We start from the raw sequence: 21,470 nt of genomic DNA on the forward strand, positions 1-21,470 counted from the left end.
GACAACTGATAGGGTATTATTTATCTGAGGACCGAGCATAAAGGTGCTATGTGCGTTTGTATAGAGTCGTGAATATCCTAACCCGGCCCTGCCCAGATCCGACCCGAATATGACTCAATTTGAGTTTGAGGTTTTCCTATGGAGATCTCCCACTATACTGATAAACACAACATTGATGTTGTGCCTTAAATCAAATTGAGAATCAAATGCAGCTTTTAACTTCTTTTTTTTCTACTGATAAACACAACAATTGATGTTGTGCCTTAAACCAAAATTGTGAATCAATGCAGCTTTAACTTTTCTTTTTTCTTTATTTTTTTAATAAGGTTTTTTTAATTTATAATCTTGTCAAAATTTGTTCATAAATTAAAATACTTTAATACAAAATGAACGATCATATTACGTGTTTTTGTTTAGTATTTTTTTTTTTAAAAAGGCAATAAGTAGTGAGTATTTAATTCGATAAAATATTAAAATAAAAAGAATAAATAGTTGCAGCCTTAATTTGTTGTCCTTTATTTCAAGCTATTGCTCCTTCATTTCTAATTCTACTCCTTAATTAATCCCAATTTCTCGTTTAGGTTTTCTCGACTGAACACGAAAATAAGAATTCAAATTGGAGCATTGAGCAAGGAGATTCAGTAATCCGTAGCCATGTCGGTGACGGCGGGGGTTAGCGATACAGTGATTGCGGTTAGGGATAAGCTCAGGGGTAAAATCGGGCAGACCAAAGTGAAAAGGTATTGGCCGGGAAAAGCTCCGGAGTGGGCGGACGACCACGATGAAGGCGGCGATATCCGGATGGCGAGGTCGGCTGCCCTCGAGAAAGCTTTCCCCTCTAACGACGCCTCCAACGCTGCGCGGAAGGATGATCCTAGGTTGCGCCGTCTGGCTCAGAGTCGGATTGATAATCGCGATGAGGTTAGGGAGGATCACAGGAGGATTAGGCAAGCGGAGATTGTCTCGACTGTGGAGGAGGAGAGCAGGAGGCTGGAAGGGATGGATGTTGAGGAGGAGGACGATGAGGCCTTGGAGGAGAGGAGAAGGAAAATTAGGGAGAAGCTGCTGCTAAGGCAACAGGAGGAGGCGGCGCTGCTGCCGGAGGAGGAGGAGGATGAGGTCGAGGAGGAAGAGGAGGAGGAGTCGGAGTATGAGACTGATTCGGAGGAAGAGACCACTGGCATTGCCATGGTGAAGCCTGTTTTTGTTCCCAAGTCGGAGAGGGATACGATTGCGGAGCGTGAGAGGCTGGAGGAAGAGGAGCGGGCGCTTGAGGAGGAAGCGAAGAGGAGGATTGAGGAAAGGAAGAGGGAGACGAAGGAGATTGTGGTTGAGAAGATTAAGGAGGATCTTGAGGTTCAGAGGAACATGGAGTTGGATGCCAATATTGCTGATGTGGATACCGACGATGATGTGAATGAGGCAGAGGAGTACGAGGCTTGGAAAGCGAGAGAGATTGCTAGGATTAAGAGGGATAGAGAGGACAGGGATGCTATGGTGAAGGAGAAAGAGGAGATTGAGAGGGTCAGGAACATGACGGAGGAAGAGAGGAAAGAGTGGGAGAGGAAGAATCCTAAACCTACGTCACAGTCCAAGCAAAAGTGGAGATTTATGCAGAAATACTACCATAAGGGTGCTTTCTTCCAGTCGAATGCTGATGATCATGCCGGAACAGCTGGGGCTCATTCCATTTACACTCGTGATTTCTCCGATCCCACTGGAGAAGATAAGATGGACAAGACTATATTGCCGAAGGTCATGCAGGTTAAGCACTTTGGCCGAAGTGGGAGGACGAAATGGACTCATCTTGTTAATGAGGATACGACTGACTGGAATACTCCGTAAGTACTTGTTCTATGCTTGAGTTCTTGTTGGGTTTGGAATCTCTGTAATGTGTTTGTGCCCAATATAAATGGTTACCTAACTAAATGTTTGTGGTGGTGATATGAACGATGGGTGACTAATATGAAACTTTTTTCTGCTAAATGAGCTATTGTAGTTTTTCTTTATTTAGTTCCCAAGTTCATGCTGACCACAGTTTTATTTGATTGGATTCGCTAATCGAACATGTTGGGGGTTAAATTTGATTCTGGGATTATATGGTTTGCAACTTTGCTATATGGTGAATTGGTGATAGCTCAATGAAAGTTCAAAGAACCTAATAAGTTCGCTGGTATATAATTCTTGAAACATGCAAGTCTAGAGGCCCACTATGCATAAATTGCTTTATACTACAGTTCAATATCATATTATAAATAGATGAAACTTCCTGGTACTTCATGAAGTTGGCAGTAGCAACCAAGATTTTTGTGTGATCACTGTGATGTGTATATGATACTGTATGCTCAATAATAATGGCCACAATGTGTATTACTATGGGTGTCTTTGGAAAGTCAGTTTTGAGGTGCATCTGATTTCTACTTGATGAGTCTACTCTACAATTCATGTTACTAGTTGCTGTACAAAATACAAAATCGTAGCTTGTCTATGTATCATTAGTTATAGAGACAGACTTTTGTTGTTTTAAATCGTAGCTTCCAAAACTCTTGGTTTACATGCTTGTTCTATCATGAAGGACCATCATAGCACCTATGTGTAGTCCTTTATCCAATTTGTTTTTGGTTATAATCTCTGTATCTTATCCAGAATAGTCAAAACAAAACTGCAACTGCTGTTTCTCAAGTGAGACTCTGTGTTCTTATTTTATTTTTAGAGGATTAATGAGTTTAGGAGAGTTGAGATTGGTGATTCTGGGCATTTAATGTGCTGTGTTATATTGTTAGTTCTTGCTGCTCTTATAGATGCTATCGGATAGTACTACATTTCCTGTCTGCTAGTGACACAAAATCACAAATTTTCATGTTTCCCCTTCAAGTTTCTTACCTTACATTTCTATTTTTTCCTCGAATTATCCACATCCTTGAAATTATTTTCAACCATTGATTCGTTGAATCTTCATTTTGTCAGTTTATTTTAAATGTTCATCACTATATTCTGGCTTCTTCTAGAGGACTTATGTGGTCATTATTGGTCCTTAGGCCGACTAGGGTGCAAGTGTAGTTAGACTGACATTAATTGCTGGTGCATTTTATATATGTGGAGGATCTTTATTAATCCTGAATATTTGAAGCAATGCTATGTTTTTGCTATATTGTTATTGTATCTGCACTATGTTGCTTTTGCTAACTAAAGCGAAGCAATCATTAGCCAAATCATGTTTTGCTATAACATTCTGATAGTTATGATGTGTCTGCTGGTTTAACTCATGTAGATTATCCTATCAGGTATAAAATGATGTTGTCATGTTTCTCATCCTAAATTCACTTGTCATTACAGTAGTAGTGTACTGAGAGACTCTGAATAGCAGAAATTCTTGAATTATTGTCTTTGCTGATTATGCAGATGGACCTACAATGATCCTCTTCGGGCCAAGTACAATCAAAAAATGGCTGGAATGAACGCACCTATAGAGAAACCTAAAGGAAGCAAAAAGATGAAGGATTGGGAGACAAAATAAAACCAAAAAGTTCTACAAATGTAGATCGCATCCCACATTTGGGGGGGGACACAAGTAAGCAGCCAATATATATGCAGAATATGTATGCATTTCTTCTGCATACATTAGTAGTGAAGAAGTCTCCTGCGAAGTTCCTTTTGGAGTGCACCTTTTGACAACTTATGCTCATTATGGTTTAGGTTTACCTATATATTAGTGTTGTACTTTGAATCGCCTGTACCTCGACTTCCTTTACTGGCTCCATACTTGTGGCATTGATCTGACTATTTTTGGAGCTGCTATGTTGCCAATCGCAGGCATAATCATGCAAACCAGCTAACTGTTTGATTAAATTTAATTGTTTTACAATATTTTGCTATCTCATTAACTATTTTATTTTCACTAGCTAATACTCCCTCCTCATTAAAGAGAAAATAGTTTCAAAAATAGAAAATACATATTCTTTTTGGACGGACTAAAAAGGAAAGTGTATATTCTTGTGGGACGGAGGGAGTATACTAATATGGAATAATAAATTATACTCCTTTAATTATTAAGATATCTATGTATAACATAAATATAATCACAAGAATATAATATTACTAGTAATTTATTTAAATTTATAAAAAATCTATATTTGCTTTTCAATATAAATGCAAATAGTGTTTTAACATTTTCCAGATTTACATTACCAACACTTTTTATCATAATGCTCACACAGTCATTACCATGAGGTATAGACTCATGTCCTTGACTATAAATTTCAGGATCATTTTCTTCCTGATAATTTTATACAAACCAAACCAATAATTTAAATGACAGTTACGATATGAACCTAATAGCACTTAATGAAAAGTTGACTTACTTCACTATTAGATAAACCTAGACTGAAGCTTGGAAATTCATTTTTGTTGTCTAGCAACTCCGTTCTTGTGTTGCTTTCAGTAAGGATTCCAATGCGTCATTCTAGTCCTTGTCATTGACTGTGATAAAGATGAAATATGATCCACGATAGCATCAAGTTCTTGATTATCTTTCCCAGTTATTTTTCTTACTATATCACAAATTATTTTGAAACAGCCTTGCTTTAGTTTTTCAGTTGATGTTTGCTTCAATAAATTTATCAGATTTGTAGTAGGATCTACCAACATTTTCACAGCATTCATAATATTATTAACAAACTTCACTTTAGGGCTTTGTGTTCCTTCACCATTATCTTTTTGTTTCTTAATATTATTCACCTTACCAACATTTTCTTGGTGTGGTTCACTTCTTATACACATGGGTACTTCAAATTGTGGCACTGGAAATCTCATGCCAAGTTCACTGGCCTTTAATTCTTCATCTTGTCTTTTTCTTGGTAGTGCATAAGTCTAACCCATCATGGTTGGATATTGAGTACAACAGTTCTTTTGCAATGGACAACACGGTCCACATAGAATAACTGCACAAAGAAAAATAATTAAAACTGTTAGAACAATGTCAATACCCCATATTATAAATAACAACATCATGCATTAAAATAGTACTTACAATCATAAAATGCAAAGGCCCACTGAAAACGCTTGTTGTGTGCTTCAACCAACTTATATGTGTTTTAGATAGCATTGACAACAGATACTCACACTAGTTTATGTTTTTCACATCATCCATATCTTCAGTGAAATGCAATATTTTTGGCTTCACACTATCATAAGCTAATGCCTCTATGGTTGCAGACTCCATCAGTATCAAGAAGAGTTTCTTGAACCATCTCAACAATTTCATCCAATAAGGTTGCACTCCCTCCGGCCGTCATTAGAATTCTCATTTCTTAACGGCGTAGGTTTTAGGGAATGTTAACGAAAATGAGTGAAAAAGTTTAGTTAATATTGGTCCACTTGTATATATTAGTTTCAAATGAAATGTGAGTGGAATGAATTAGTGGAATATGAGATCCTACTACCATTTTGTAGTAAAAATGAACCTGGACTTCTATTCTCGAATGAGCTAAAATGAAAAATGAGACTCCTATTCATAGACGGAGGGAGTAGTAGTGAGCCTGCTAAAAACCTTCTACATCCCAATTTCCGTACAAGAACATAGTCATCTCACTAATGCATTTTAATAGTGTGGCTTAGCCACCCATTTCATAGGAACGTGAGTTTACTCAGCGGGCATTAAAAATGGCAGCTCGGATTCCCATTTTCATAAAACAATACTCCCTCCGCCTGCTATTAGGAATTTCAGTTGACTTCAACACAAGTTTTAAGAAATATAAGGAAAAGTGCGTGGAAAAAAGTTAATGAAATATGAAACTCATTTTTATATTCTCTCTCCGCCCCTAAAAATAGAAACATTTGAAACGACACAAATTTTAATGCAAAATGGTAAAATAAGAGAGATATAGAAAAAAATATATATTAGTGGAAAATTGGTTCCACCTCATTTGAGAGAATGAAATTTCCTAAAAATGAAAGTTTCTATTTTTAGGAGACCTACCCATAAAGAAAGAATTTATATTTTAGAGAACGGATGAGGTATTAGTTTTATAATAGTAGAATATGAGTGAAATAAGTTAGTACAAAGTGAGATCTATCTATCATTTATGGTAAAAGTGAACCAAACTCGTAATGTCGGACAACTAAAATGATTAACCAGTTATAGTCAACACCCACCTTGTGTTGCAGCTAGTCATGATTCTAGAGATATTTCTCATTTCCGAACTAAAATCTCCAAATGGCATCAACATTAATGCATGCAGTATGAGATAGAGAATTATAATGTCACAAATATCCAGCTAGCATAGATGTAATCACTGAACAGTTGGCTACAGTGCACACCAACATGTGAGGTTCTTAGAAAACCATAGACTATAAGAAGACCCTAAGCTATCAGCTTTTCTCTCTTCCTTTGCCTATAAGCAGTCATAAATTAACTCAAGTTACAATAAAAAGTTACAAGAAGTTTGAATAACTAGCCATTAACCACATATAGCTATCTGGATAAGTATATCATATGAAGATACAATTTAATGGAGGAGTTGCTTGAACCCAAGTTATTCCTCAACCGCACGGTAGGCTGCTGAAAAATCTTCATCAATACGGCCTGTAGCGCATTGGGCGCCTGAATCTTGGAACCCTCCTGCACATGCAAGTATTAAGATTAGGCATGAAGGAATATTCATCTAATGTGATACAAAGCCAATGGTTGCATTACTGTGATAGAGTGGCAAAACAGATGAGATTGTAGTTAGTTTTAGGTAAAAGCACTCATTCCATAGTGGTAAGATAAATACATTGTGATTGTCTGGTTTTTAACAATTTTTTATGCACATGGGAAAGTTGAAATTAACAAGTGTTTATACACATTTAATGCGGTAAGAAATTCTTTTCCAGCAGAACTCTGCAAATTATATTTGGGCTGCCAGAGGCACAAAGGGCGAATGAAAACATTGAATGCAATTTATGACTATCCTTGCTCAGCCAAAACACGGGCATTTGGTTTGCTCACCCATAACTAAAAGGAGGATAGACAGGAGGACCAGGCATGAAAGGCCTTCTTGAACCAAAATATGGATTTGGACGCCTTCCCCGATATTGTTTCATTCCAGGAATATTAGTTCTCTTAGCAGAGACCTGTTAAACAACAATACACATGATTTGAAGTGATTAGCATACATTCCCCAAAACTTTGACCACAGACCAAGGTAAGTACAAGAACCTTCAGTTGGCGGCCATGCAGCTCAGATTCATTTAGCAGCACAGCATTTTGAATAGCCTCAACCTCTACAAACTCTACATATGCAAAACCTTTGGGTTGGCCAAACTTATCTGTCAGTATAGTGACCCGGTTTACTGTCCCACAAGACTGAAAATGCTGCTGAACTTCCTCTGGCGTGCAGGCATAGTCAACCTGTATTTGGAGAAAAAACGAAATAAAGCTCAATTAAGCCAAGCAGATACATAATATGCTTGCAATTAGGATATAAACTAAGTAACAAACAACATACAGCAAAAGCACACTTTCAAAATCAAATATATGGGTAGCATAGTAGATGTAATTAACATTTTCCTGTTCGAATAAGGCAGCAAATAGATATGACAACAGCAATCATGCAATTAACTACAACACCAATCACCTACTAAACCCATAGATAAAATTACAAACATACAGGCATTAAACATCTGATAATCAGGCAATAAACTTGTATGCAACTCTTTAGCACAAACAACAGAGTTTGATTCAGGCCATAGCATAAAATTATCTTTTTAGCATTTAGGTCATGGAAATACTTACAAGCCCAAAGGCACTCAGTTCACATATATAGTTCTTAGTTACAAATTATGAAAGTATGGAGATCCTACATATCTACGCATTAGTTTGACACATGCATTAGTCACAAAACTGATCTGAGGTGTATAGAAAGCATCTAGGCTATAGAAGATAAATATAATGATACATCAACATTCAACAAAATATAGAAGTACAGAACTAGCTCAAAGAATAAACCTGTAAATCATATTGAAACTATGTATTGTAGATATCAGACTACATACTTGAGCTCAGAACTATAGGAGATATATCTAACCCACCAAACAGAGTGATAATTTAATGCATTACATATTTCGGTACAAGATATGACATATTAAGTCACAACAATATGTGTGATATATATTACAACAGGAGTGCCATTCTTCTTTCCTGCAAACTTGTGGCATTGCACAAAGCAAAATAACGAACATAAAATTTATAGCAAGCTAGACCACTAATAAATGAGAGACAGAAAATGGACCGAGAAACTTACATTACCAACATATATGGATCGAGCATCCACCTCTTCCTTTTCAGCCTGGCTAACGGATGAACCACCTTCTTCTAAAGCCCAAAAGAAGAAAAAGTGTATTTAGTTAAAAATTCCAAGCAGATCTTCAGCAAATTAGTCGAGCATTCACAATATTAAGATTACGATTTTTCTTTCATCTACCTTCTTCCCACGAGCAACATGTGGTTGCCTCTAAATATAAACTTAATCATAGTATTAGAGTAAAGTGATCAACCCAGCCAGGCAATAGCCAACTAACTTTTCTTTTTATTGATTATGATCTATTTGTATTTGGGGACAAATTAGGTACACGGAAAGAAATAGTGTAGGTCCAATTGTTTCAGAAAGATATTAACACTTTGAGTACAGCAAGAAATTTAAGCAATAGCAAATGAATCCAGCTTCACATGAAATATTATCTGCTAAATACTAAGACTTGGCTAGCATCTAAAATTCATCAACAAAAATAAACATATCAACTTTTTCTTCAAAAAATGCAGAAACCCAACAATTTCCAAAGAGCAGTAACTGACTGCATTATTAATTTATCCCTATATCACTATATAGGAGCGAGAAAATACACAAAGTAAAAGTTATGAAACCTGGGATGAACAAAATATAGCATTACCATCAACATTAAAAAGGCAAGGAATATTCATTGATTCTTTAGTGAAAATTTATCAATTACTACTCCTATATAGTACTAATAAATAAACTTTTCTAGCTGAACTGCATCAAAATTCCATCCTACTCCTAATATGTCGACTATATGTGGTTATGCATAGGAAAAGTAACATAGGCACAATTTCGCTCTTTGGATCTAATCAGAACATAGGGTTACTGGGAAAGTTGAGGAGGTGATAAAGCAATTGGAGAAATAAAAATACAACTCCACATAATAACTTGATAAAAGGAAAATCAGGAATTTACTAAAGATGTAGGTAGAGCATACTTGTGCTGCACCATGAATGAATACCAATAAGACCCTTCATGACTGTTTGCCCTTCCGAATACAGGAATAGTGTCTTACAGAGCAATGAGAATATTAAGTCGTGAGGAAGTAAGCCCTCTTAAGCTTGATTCGAAATTTCCCTGTACTGTATTAGATTGCTTATGGATGACCGAGAACGTGAAAATTTTCAAAAGGGAAGAAAAAAGACACGAGACGTGAATGGTATGAAAGGACTATATGTGACAGGTACATAAGAAAAGTGGTTTAAGAGGGAGGAACAGAAGCTTGCATTCACAGTTCTTACTTACTAAAAAGGGAAAAGAAATATTGCACTGCGGCTGTGAAGAAAAGGTAAAGACATAATGGCATTGCTTAAATAATCAACTTTGTAATCAAATTGCATGAACTTCACAAAATGAAAAATCCTATCCAGATTTTGATGCGCAATCAATCAATGTGAGGTTCACCTACCAAATAAAGGATAGGTCAAAGTCTGACGTAGTCCAGTGTTGCTAAAAGTATGCCCCGGGTGAGGCTCGAATCACCCCAGGGTGGATGGGGCGAGTGGGATGCAGGGGGCGCGCGCCTGGGGCGCAGGTGAGACACTTGGGGCTAAGGTGGACCGGCTGTGACTTTTCAAATGCTGACAACCTAAAATAGGCGGCTATGACCCTTCCAAATTCCTGAACCCTAAAACATTTTTTTTCTTGAAATAACTTGAACACAATATATGTTGAAATCTGTCAGACTTCATGCCTTAATCTTATCTCACTGAACTGCCATTGCTCAAAAACCAACTCCACATCTATACAAATAATTTATATATTCTTCTCGCTTCATATTACTTCAATAACACATCCACAGTTCTCTAAATACATTGTATATACACTTCAGATTTTCTTCAAACTCAAATTCTTCCTGATTCATCCACTCAAATTTTTTTCCTTATTTGATTCAAATTCTTATTTACCTATTACTGCCCCGTGCCCCAGATTTTTACCTAATAACCTCGGTGCGCTCCGCGCTCCTAACAACACTGCTTAAGTTTTAAAAGCATGCCAAAAACATTCAATAAAGTTGAAAGCAGTTGAGCCATACGCCTCAAGGAGGCCAGAAAATGCCTCGAATCTCGAGCCTTGCTGGGTGGGTTTGAGTCTAACACCATCATAGACTGCCATACGCCTCGAGCGCCAAGTAGCAAGAAGAAATTTTAGGCTATTATATGGTTTCTGGGCCTATTTTTTGGGCGCAAAAACTATTGTTTACTGAATTATATGAAGCAAGTAAGCAAACAATGAATCCATCAATCCAAGGGTATTTAAATTCGAGTATCCAAGAAAAATACAGACTATTTGGTGGAAGGATGCGAGCTCTTACAACATGTTATAGGAATGTTTTTTTTTTTTTGAAATTAATTAACCAAGTTGAAAGTTAAATCCATGGGCATATTATGCTCTTGTTACACAGCAACCACTTAGGGATGATCAAAACAAGGGAGAGACAATGAATCTGAGGCATACGCCTCAAACCGCCTCGCCTTGGAAATGCTTCAGTTACGCATTAGGAAGATAACAATATTGTGTAGAATGTCTTACACGCACAGGTAGAATGAACAGAGAGGCAGGCTAAAGAATATAAATCAGAAAGGATAGGCCTCAAGTAATCAAGAACCTATCCGTTTGTTTTCTAACTACAGTTTTATCAACATCCTACAGTAGAACAACAGGAAATTTCTTAATTTAGTTAGGTCTGCAAACTTTAAAAAATATATTTATGCAACACTGAATTACAATGGTTTTGATCTTAGTAAAATCTTTATATTTACTCTTTGTACTAAGTAATGGGCTATTGGATTAGTGAAGTCAAGTACAAAACTAAGGATCTGTTTTCTGGTTCATGCATTTCCTACTCAAAATCTTGTTCCTGTTTGGCTCAGATTAATGGTGTACATATTCTTCCTACAGATCCCAATTCATGTATTGGAGATCAGAAGTCATGCAAGTAGACTGAAAGCCAGGCCAAACAAATATGAAAACTTGACCATTTAGGTTTCGTCTATGGTTCCACCCTAGATGAAAACATATATTCCATTTCAACTTCCGAGTTCTGATCATATCAAGGTTTGGAGCTTCAAACATTTCAAGACAGCATCCTGAGCCTTTTCTCCTAGACTAAGGTTGGTGTGCATTTTACTTATGAATATTAGGGGTTAGGGTGAAAATGAATCATAGGCAGTTCCAATATCTTCACCAGGAAAGGTTTAAACTTTTCATTGCTTAAACTTCCAAAGTAACTACATAATAAAGGTTTAGTCAGAATATAAGAGCAAAGTGATCAACCAACCAGGTAATAGCCTCTACTTTTCTTTTAATTGATTATGATCAATTTGTATTTGGGGACAAATTAGGCACACGGAATGAAAATAGTGTAGGTCTAATTGTTTCACAGAGATATTAACGTTTAGCTGCTAAATACAGTAAGAATATTTAAGCAATAGAAAATGTGTCCAGCTTCACATGAAACTTTAGCTGCTAAATATTAACTTAGACTTGGCTAGCATCCAAAATTCATCAACAAAAATACACAGATTATTAAATTTATCACTATAAATTTATCAATTTATATATATCAAGAAATATACTTTACTAGCTGAGCTGCATCAAAATTCCGTCCCAAACCTAATTTCCCTACTATAACTGGGTATGCCCCTACTATAACTGGATATGCATAGGAAAAGTAACTTAGGCACAATCGGATCTAATCAGAAAAATAAGGTTATTAAGAAAGTTGAAAATCTGGAATATGCTAAAGATGTAGGAAGAGCATACTTCTGCACCAAGAATGCATACCATAAAGACCCTTCATGACCGTTTGCCCTTCCGAATAAAGAAATAGTGTCTTACAAAGAAATGAGTATATTAATTGGTGAGAAAGTAAGTCCTCTTAGGCTTGATTTGAAATTTCCTTTTACTGTATTAAATTGCTTATGGATGACCGAGAGCATGAAAAATTTCATAAAGGGAAGAAAAGACACCACACGCATGGTATAAAAGGACTATATGTGACTGGTACATAACATAAGTGCTTAAAGTGAGAGGAAGAGGAACAAAAGCTTTCATTCACACTTCTTACTTAAGAGAAAAAGAAAGAAATATTGCACTACAGCTGTGAAGAAAGGTGAAGACATAATGGCATTGCTGAAATAATTAACTTTGAAATCAAATTGCATAAACTTCGCATAATGAACAATCATATCCAGTTTTTGATGGGCAATCAATCGATGTGAGATTCACCTACCATAAAAAGGATAGGATTTTGTCAAAGTCCGACTTCTAACTGACATCCTGTGTTGTTAAAAGTGTGCTAGGGGCGCTGGCCGAACGGAATTGCCTCAGGGGGAGAACGAGATGAAAGGGGCGCGGGAGAGGCGTCTGCGGTGCAGGTGGGGTGGCTGTGACTTTTCAAATACTGAAACCCTAAAATAGGCGGGCGAGGCCTTTTAAATCCCTAAAACCTAAAATATTTTTTTCCTAAAATAACTTAAACACAATAAATGTTGACATCTGTCATATTTCCTCCCTTAAATCGTATCTCACTGAACTGCCATTGCTCCAAAAACCAGCGCCACATCTATACAAATAATTTATTTGTTCTTCTCCCTTCATTTTACTTCAATAACACATCCACAGTAAATACAAGGCATATTCACTTCAGTTTTCCTTTAGACTCAAATTCTTCCTGATTTGGCTCAAATTCTTCCAGATTTGATTCAAATTCTTATGTAACTGTTATTGCGCCCCGATTTATGATGTCTTAGAGGCAGGCCAAAAACATTCAACAAAGTTGAAAGCGATTGAGCCATACGCCTCAAGATGGCCAGAAAATGCCTCAAAGCACATGCCTTGCTGGATGGGTTTGAGTCTAACACCTTGCCGGACTGGCACACGCCTCGGTCCGCTAAGATGCCGAGTCACAAGAAGAAATTTTAGGCTATTAAATGGTTTCTGGGTCTATTTTTTGGGCCCAAAAAACTAGTGTTTTTTGAATTATATGAAGCCAGTATGCAAACAATGAATCCAAGGGTATTTACCCGAGTATCCATGAAAAAAAAAACAGACTATTTGGTGGAAGGATGGGAGCTCTTACAAACAACATGATGTAATAGAAATGCTTTATACCTAAAAGTTAATTAATCAAGATGATGATAAAATTCATGGACATTCCTATGGGCATTATGATCTTGTATCAAAGCAACCCCTTAGGGAAGAGCAAAACAAGGGGGAGACAATGAGTCTAAGGCATAAGCCTCAAACCACCTCGCCTTATAAATGCCTCAGTTATGCCTTAGGAAGATTACAACATTGAGTAGAATGTCTTACAAGCACAGGTAGAATGAACAGATAGGCCAGCTAAAGAATATAAATCAGAAAGGATAGGCCACAAGTAATCAGGAATCTATCCTTTTGTTTTCTAACTACAACTTTAGTAACATCCAAGCAATATTGCTCTGATATTTGGTACAACAGGGAATCTCTTAATTCAGTTAGGTGTGCAAATTTTTTAAAAAATATACAATTTATGCAACACTGAATTCCAATGGTTTTTATCTTAGTAAAATCTATATATTTACTCTTTGTACTGAGTATGGGCTATTGAATTAGTGAAGTTAAGTACAAAACTATGGATCTGTTTTCCAGTTCATGTATTTTCTACCCAAAAATATTGGTCCCGTTTGGTTCAGATTAATGGTATATATGTTCCCCTTATAGATCCCGATCCATGTATTGGAGATTAGAAATCATGCAAGTAGACTGTAAGCTAGGCCAAACATATATGAAAATTTGACCATTTAGGTTTCGTTTAAGGGTCCACCCTAGTTCCTTGCCTTTAAAGCACATGAAAAAGTATATCCTTCTTCAACTTCCAATCATATCAAGGTCCGGAGCTTCAAACAATTCAAGACAGCATCATAAGCCTTTTCTCCTAGACTAAGGTTGCTGTGCATTTTACTTTACTGAATATTGGGGGTTAGGGTAAAAATGAATTATAGGCAGTTCCAATATCTTCACCATGAAACGTTTAAACTATGCATTGCTATATACAAAAAACTACCTAAAAGCTATAGATCCCAGATTGTAACTCTAAAGTATAAAAAAATTTAAAATGTAAGCGAATTTCGACAATACCTTGATTCGCCCCCATCTCCTTCTCAACCTTGGCTTGCATTTCGCGAAGTGCGCCTGCTTCTTCCTCAATCTCCTGCAGCCGCTTCTTCATGCTCTCCAACTCCTACAGAATTGTAAAGCATCGACAATATCATACACAAAAATCCAACTCCTTGAATTCCAAAACCAATAATTAAGTAAACCCTAAGCATAACCGTCAATTAAACAAGTGGCGCCCAATACCTGCGTTTTGGATTCAGAGGCGGCTTCAGCATCAGGGTCGGGTTCGGCATCAGCGTCGGCGTCGGCAGAAGGGTCAAATTCGGACTCCATGTAATCCTCGTCGGGCAGGTCGCCGCCGTAAACGTCGTCGTCTTGCTCGTGCTGCTGATGCTCCATCTCTCTCTAGCAAATGCGAGTAGGTCTAAGAATGAGATACACTGTGTGTATATATATATATATATGTGCGCATACGGAACAAAAATTTTAGGTCCTGGGTTTGGATTCAATCGGATTTAGAGAAGAATATTTTATTCCGTTTTAATAGAAAATTAAAGTTTTAATTATTTCTTTTAGCCAGTGAGAAGACATGACACAAAACTATTAGTCAAGGCAAAAAAACACATAATTTATCATGCAAAAGTTAAATATTAAGCCTTATATATAGAATATATAGTGTATTAACGATCTTTTATTGTAAAAAGAAACAAGCAAAAGCATAAGAAAAATTATTAACAAATGCAAAAAAAACACCAAATCTATCATACAAATGTCAAATACTAAGCCTTTTTAGGTAAAATTTCCCGCACATGGATGTCTATTTGGCCATGTAAGCATGATGGGATAAGAAATTAGCAAACATAGTTTCCTTCCCCATGTAAATGTCGCAACATGATCAAGTCAAATTTTGTAGTGGATTAGCTACACTATATAGCATGACAGTTAATAGAGATATGAAAGTATCCCAAAATTCTCGCTCTCTGCTTTCGAAATCCGCACTCCCAATGTCTTAGGCAGCTCCCAGTGATCACCAGGGCTCAGAGGTTGTTCACGTCTCTTAAATTATACTCCCTCCGTCCCAGATAATTCGTCCCAGTTCATTTTTCACACTTGTTTTGCAAAAATAATAATAAATAGGTAAAGTTGAGAGAAAGTAAAATAAGAGAAACAATAATGTAGATAAGACTATTCTCTACATTATTCTCTCTTTTACTTTACTTTTTCTCCACTTTAACTATTTATTATTATTTTTGCAAAATGAGTATAAAAAATGAACTGGGACGAATTATCTGGGACGGAGGGAGTACTACTCATTAACATATCACCCTTATGGTAGGATTTAGATTAATTCCTACTAGTACATGTCAATATCCACCATGTACTATCTCATAATTAGTATTAGTCCTAAGATTTCTTAACTATGTCTACTTATTTTGAGTTAAAGAGACATTAAAATGAAGGCCAACCAATGGGTCGCAGCGCAGTCGACAACGCGAAGCTGTGGTGACCTTGTTAGGTTGAGATTATTTAGCTAAATTGAGAAATGAGATGCAATATGGGCCACTAATCCACAAGCTAAACAAAATGTCAACAAATACAACTTTATGTCAACAAGGGGGTAAAATTGTAATTTCATAAATAGAAAAAGCGTGAAACATCCCAACTGATTTCAAACTCTAAAATCTCTCGTCAAAAATCTGTCTCGCTGATCTTCATACACTTCGAATCCTTCAAAATCTGCAACAACTCGGTGATTTTCAAAATTCAAACCAAAAACATTGAAAATCTCGCTGATCTAAATGACGAACGAAGAGGAAAATCGGAAAGAATCGGTTGAAAAATCGATTGAAGCTGAGGAACAACAGTCAAAATCGGCGACGCATGAAGCTACTTCTTCAGGTTAAGAAATTGATTCATATTTTAAGTATATTGCTTTGATTTTGGTGTTTTAATAAACATCTCGATTTCGTTTTTTATGAATTCGATACTTGCTGAATTTTTTTGTTGATTTACGATTGTAGAATCAGAAAAGATGCCAACGAAAAATGCTACTGTAAAAAAAGGAAGAGAAGAATCTTCATCTTCCAGTTAAGGATTTGTTTAAATTTTTAAGATTATTGACATTTTATATACTAGCTATTGACATAGTTATAATAATATACTGTTGACAGTAATGACAGTAGTGTATGCTTGTTTGAATAGGTATTGACATAATAATATTGACATATTGTATGCTTGTTAGAGTGGCTGTAGAAAACTTACAAATGTATGGCTGTAGTAGTATGTCAACAACTATTGACATAGGGTATGCTTGTTTCAATGGCTGTTAGGATGGCTGTAGAAAACATATGTATGGTTGTAGTAGTATGTCAATAGCTATTGACATATTCTAAGCTTGTTTAAATAATAGTTGACATAGTCATATTTATATAAACAGAGTATACTTGACATAAACTTTATAAGATAATCAACAGGTTATGTCAACTTTAACTGTTGACATAATAGTAATAATATAATTGTTCTAACTATATATGGAAAATACCTTTTAATGATAGAGTATACTTAATGCCTGAAATTCTGTTAATTGTGATTGGTATATCTGATGAAATAATTTTAGTAATATACACACACTTGATGTCAACAGAGTACACTTGTTATTGTCATGATACTTTGTATAATTGATATAGATTTATTATGTTTGATTTTAAACCAGAAAACAGAAGAATATCCAAGCGAAAAAGGAGTACCTCAGTATCTCAGAAAGAGTTAATTATTGTTAAGAAAAAGCAAAAGAAAAGTGTAGAAGATGGAAAACAGATTGTTATTGCTGAAAATCTATCTCAAAGGCTTCTAGTGAAAAGGAAGCCAATGTATTTTGTTGATGCAATAAGCAGACTGAATGAGGAACAGATTAATTCTGTGAAGGAGTTGGGTTTCGAGAGTGTCCTACATTTCAAGATTGATTACATTCCTAGCAGATTAGCATTAGTATTATTAAAAAAATTTGAAGAGAATAAGTGCAAGATAAAGCTTAATAATGGTAAACAAATTCATATCACTGAAGAGGATGTGGAGCTTGTATATGGATTCCCAAGAGGTGACATTACTTATTCTAGAGATAAGTGTAAAAGTAATGCAGCTTTCATGAGGAAGATAGCAAAGAAATGTGGTACGAAAAAAGAAAGTGTGAACCATAACGATGTTTTAAAGGTTATGTTCAATGATCTTCAAGGAGGAAGGCAGTTTAAGACAATGTTTTTGTTATTGTTAGAATCAACATTGATTGAGCAATCAACATGTGGAATGGTAAAATCTAAGATTGGAGAGATAATTGATGATCTGGATAACGTGAGAAATGTAAATTGGTCAATCACAGAGAAGAATGCATTTGCTGGACCACTTCCCTTCCTTATGGTATGTTTTACATTTTGCATTGTTGATTATTAACATAATTACATTAGGTTGTGTGTGTAGTTGATATAGCTCGTACTATAATTAACATAAGCTGTATTAGTTATTTTAAGTGGCTTTTGTATTTAGTTGACACGACACAATAGTAATTGACATGCATTTTTTAACATATGCAGCTCTGCTACTTAGACAGAGTTATACAAGACAAGCGTCCTGTTCCTCGGACATTTCCATTAATGAAAGGATGGAAAAGTGAGCATCTTCAGGCTAGAGAAGATAGAGAGATCAGTGCAGGAGTTTTTGGTTTAGGAAATGTAAAGAAGAGATACATTCGAAATGAAGAGCAGCAGCAAGAAAATGAAGAACAAAGAGTTGATGTAGATGACAGTGGAGTGGGGTCTTCTTCTCAGAACATACTACCATCAGATATGGTGAAAAATGTTTTAAAATACATCAATCAGATAAATAATGGAAGGACCAATCTTGTTAGAGTCCTCAAAGAAGCTTCTTCACAGATCAAGAATAATGATTTATTTGGATTTGTTTGTGACATTGCTAGAAGTGCAATTGGAAACCAGAAATCTCCGGTCGTATCTGTGAGTGACACTTTCCTGCATTTGTCCCAGTCATTTCATATAGACGACAATGTTGCTGTTGATAACTGGAAAGCGGTATTTGACTCAATACGGAATGCTGAAAAAGAAAACGAAACACTTGAAGATTTGAATGAATTTCCAACTTTCAGATTGGGAGATTTCTTCGATAAAGTAAGCACATAAACAACCTATATTTAAATTAATACATCATTTTGTTGATACATTGTTGAACTAATTTTTGAACAGGCTGTAGAAGAAAGAAATAGAGAAAATTTACCTACATCACCAGTTGATAATCCTGAAGAGGTTAGACAAACTGTTGAAGGAGATGAACAAAGCAAGGAGAACATGATGTGTGATGGTGATAATGAATCAAACTCTCCTATCTTGACAGCCGTATTAGGATCTCCACACACAGCATCCCCATATCTCCAACAACAAGAAGCCAATGCTTCAGAGCATGTCAACAAGCAAGCATCAGTTTTAGGATCTGAGAAAAGAGGAAGTGAGATGGAAATTCAAGTACAAGTTCAAGCTGATAGGGCATCACCAACTACTGAATATGCTGGACATGTCAATACTCAAGAATCAATTATGGAATCTGAGAACAGTGGAACTAAGTTGGAAATGCAAGAAGAAGTTGAAGCTGATAGGGCATCACCAACAACTGAATCTCCTGGACAAGTCAATAATCAATCATCACTTATAGAATTTGAAAACAGGAGTAGTGAGTTGGAAATTCAAGCAGAAGATGAAGCTGATAGGACATCACCAATAAATGAATCTCCTGCACATGTCAATATTGAAGCATCAATTATAGGATTTGAGAACAGGAAAAGTGAGTTTGAAATTCAAGCAGAAGATGAAGCGATATAGACTTAAGAACACAAAATGCCTTGTATCTATTATCAAAAGCATGTACTGACTTTGAAATCAGCAACAATGAAGAAGCAATCAAGGCAACAAATGTTATTGTTGATATCATAAATGAACATGTACAATTTATAATGATTATATTAAACTCTTGAATATTTTTATATGATTTTATATTAGTTATTGACACTGTGGATATCATAGTTGACATAGATAAAAATATAATTGACATGGTATAGCATGGAGTTTCAGGAAGACAGGGAGGATGCAGCTGTATGCTCAATTGTTGAGTATATGATGAGAGAGGGTATTGAAACACTGGATGACACTCCTCCTGAATCCAACATACAAATACAAGAACATAAAGGGAAAGAGAAGATGCATGAGGAAAAAGAAAAAACTCCTGAAAACACGGAAAGAAGAATGATTCTTTACAAGGTAAAAAAATGAATGAATTATTGTTTACATTGCTTGTAATAGTTGTTAAAATGTAATTGACACAGTTATTGACACGATATGTAGTGCAGTTGACATGATATGTAGTGTAGTTGACATAATCATATTAGTTATTGAAACAATTAGTGTAATATATTTGACAAGATTTGTAATTGCAACTAACATTAAATTCACTGACAACAGCATCTCAATCCTGTTCCGATCTCTGAGATTCCACTGGTTGAAGCTAGAGAGAAACGGACTCGTGCTGAAATACGTCCTAGCCCAGTGCTACGCTCACCATTTGAAATACGAGCTGTGCATATGAAAACAACCCTGAACCCAGGCGAAAGAGATATGTACTACTACATAGTAGAAACTGAAGGAACAAAAGAGTATGCATAATTTAATTCTTTGAATAATCTCTACAATCCTTTTATATTTACATACAGTTGACATAATTTATGAATGATATTTAAATGTTGTCTGCATGCTTTCATGTCAGTGATTTATGTGTCTACACTAATGGCTTTGTTTGGGCAAGCAAAGGAGTGTTTTCATCTCTGAAATCCCATTCAGAAATCAGTAAAGGTGTAATTGATGTATGGGCAGCACACCTGAACTACAAGGAAAGAGAAAGGGCAAAATCATCACCTTCGTGCCTGTTTCTGACAACATCACCATGCGTGAGTAATCTAAATTTCTGTGTCAACTATTTGGATGACAAATTTCACTAACAAAAAAATGTTAAATGCAGTATTTGAATATAACAAATCGGCAGCCTCATTGGGATTCATTACAATCCCAGAACAACTTTGTGTCGCGAATTCAACAGGAGATTAGAACAATAGAAGATTTCGACTGGAGAAAGATTGATTTGGTAACAAATTTATTTTTGTGTTAAGATCTCACAGTTTCACCTACATAGTTTTCTACAGGAGTTGTCAAATTCTTTTCTCTAATTTTATCTAACATACAATACAGGTATTCTTCCCTGTTTTTAAAAGTGGCTATTACTATCTTGTGGTATTCTGGATGAGGATGAACAAAATTGAGATAATTGATAGTGCCAAACCACCTAGAGACAAGAATCCCTTGGAAAAGTATAGCTTTGATGTTGCAATACTGGTATGCTTTTTTATATATAGCTAACATTATGTTTAGATTTTTGTTGACATAATTTATGTATCTTGCTAAAATGCTTTGTATGAAAATTTTAATTTAGTTGTTTATATATTTGCAGAAAGATATGTTTGAGGCATACTTTGTAGAGAATAACATGACAGATCTATCACAGAATATAAAGAAGTCTCCTTACAAGGTTATTCCTTTAGATTGGGCCACAAGCACCAATAAAGAAGACAGCGGTGTTTATACGATGAGACATATGGAGACATACTTTGGCAGGAAGGGAAGGGATTGGGATATTGGCTTTACTCCACGCGGCTTGAAGATTCTACAGGTACTCAAAGGAAGATATTGTGAAGCAATGCTTATATCAGAGAGCAACAAGAAGTGTATGGATATGATATGTCATGCTAACATCTGGATGGATGAATGCAAACAGACAAAGATTATCTGCGTTACAGAACAAGTACAAGGAATGGTTTAGCCGTAGAACCAATAAGTAAACAGCTGTTTTATTTTGATTTGAACAAAGACTTGTTTGAATATTTGATATTATAATGTTTTTTAGATGGATGTGTAAAACAATTATTATATATCGATTTGAACTACG

General features: G+C 35.8%; 2 protein-coding genes across 2 annotated transcripts; one reads left to right on the forward strand and one right to left on the reverse strand.

The window, feature by feature from the left end:
• The first annotated feature begins 525 nt into the window (after positions 1-525).
• Positions 526-3,867, forward strand: LOC125189088 (uncharacterized). The gene is made up of 2 exons (XM_048086283.2): positions 526-1,841; positions 3,403-3,867. Exons 1-2 carry the CDS (start codon positions 655-657, stop codon positions 3,515-3,517), a joined length of 1,302 nt encoding a protein of 433 aa, XP_047942240.1. The 5' UTR covers positions 526-654; the 3' UTR covers positions 3,518-3,867.
• A 2,392-nt stretch (positions 3,868-6,259) lies between these two features.
• LOC125191078 (polyadenylate-binding protein 1) lies at positions 6,260-14,885 on the reverse strand. The gene is made up of 6 exons (XM_048088539.2): positions 14,661-14,885; positions 14,439-14,541; positions 8,283-8,353; positions 7,199-7,390; positions 6,989-7,113; positions 6,260-6,619 (listed from the first exon to the last, which is right to left on the reverse strand). Exons 1-6 carry the CDS (start codon positions 14,814-14,816, stop codon positions 6,574-6,576), a joined length of 693 nt encoding a protein of 230 aa, XP_047944496.1. The 5' UTR covers positions 14,817-14,885; the 3' UTR covers positions 6,260-6,573.
• Positions 14,886-21,470: the final 6,585 nt, after the last annotated feature.

This window comes from Salvia hispanica, chromosome 5, assembly GCF_029641045.1.
Source record: "Salvia hispanica isolate PSC_SH4W2 chromosome 5, Shi_PSC_v1, whole genome shotgun sequence".
In the NCBI taxonomy this organism is placed as follows: Eukaryota; Viridiplantae; Streptophyta; class Magnoliopsida; order Lamiales; family Lamiaceae; genus Salvia; species Salvia hispanica.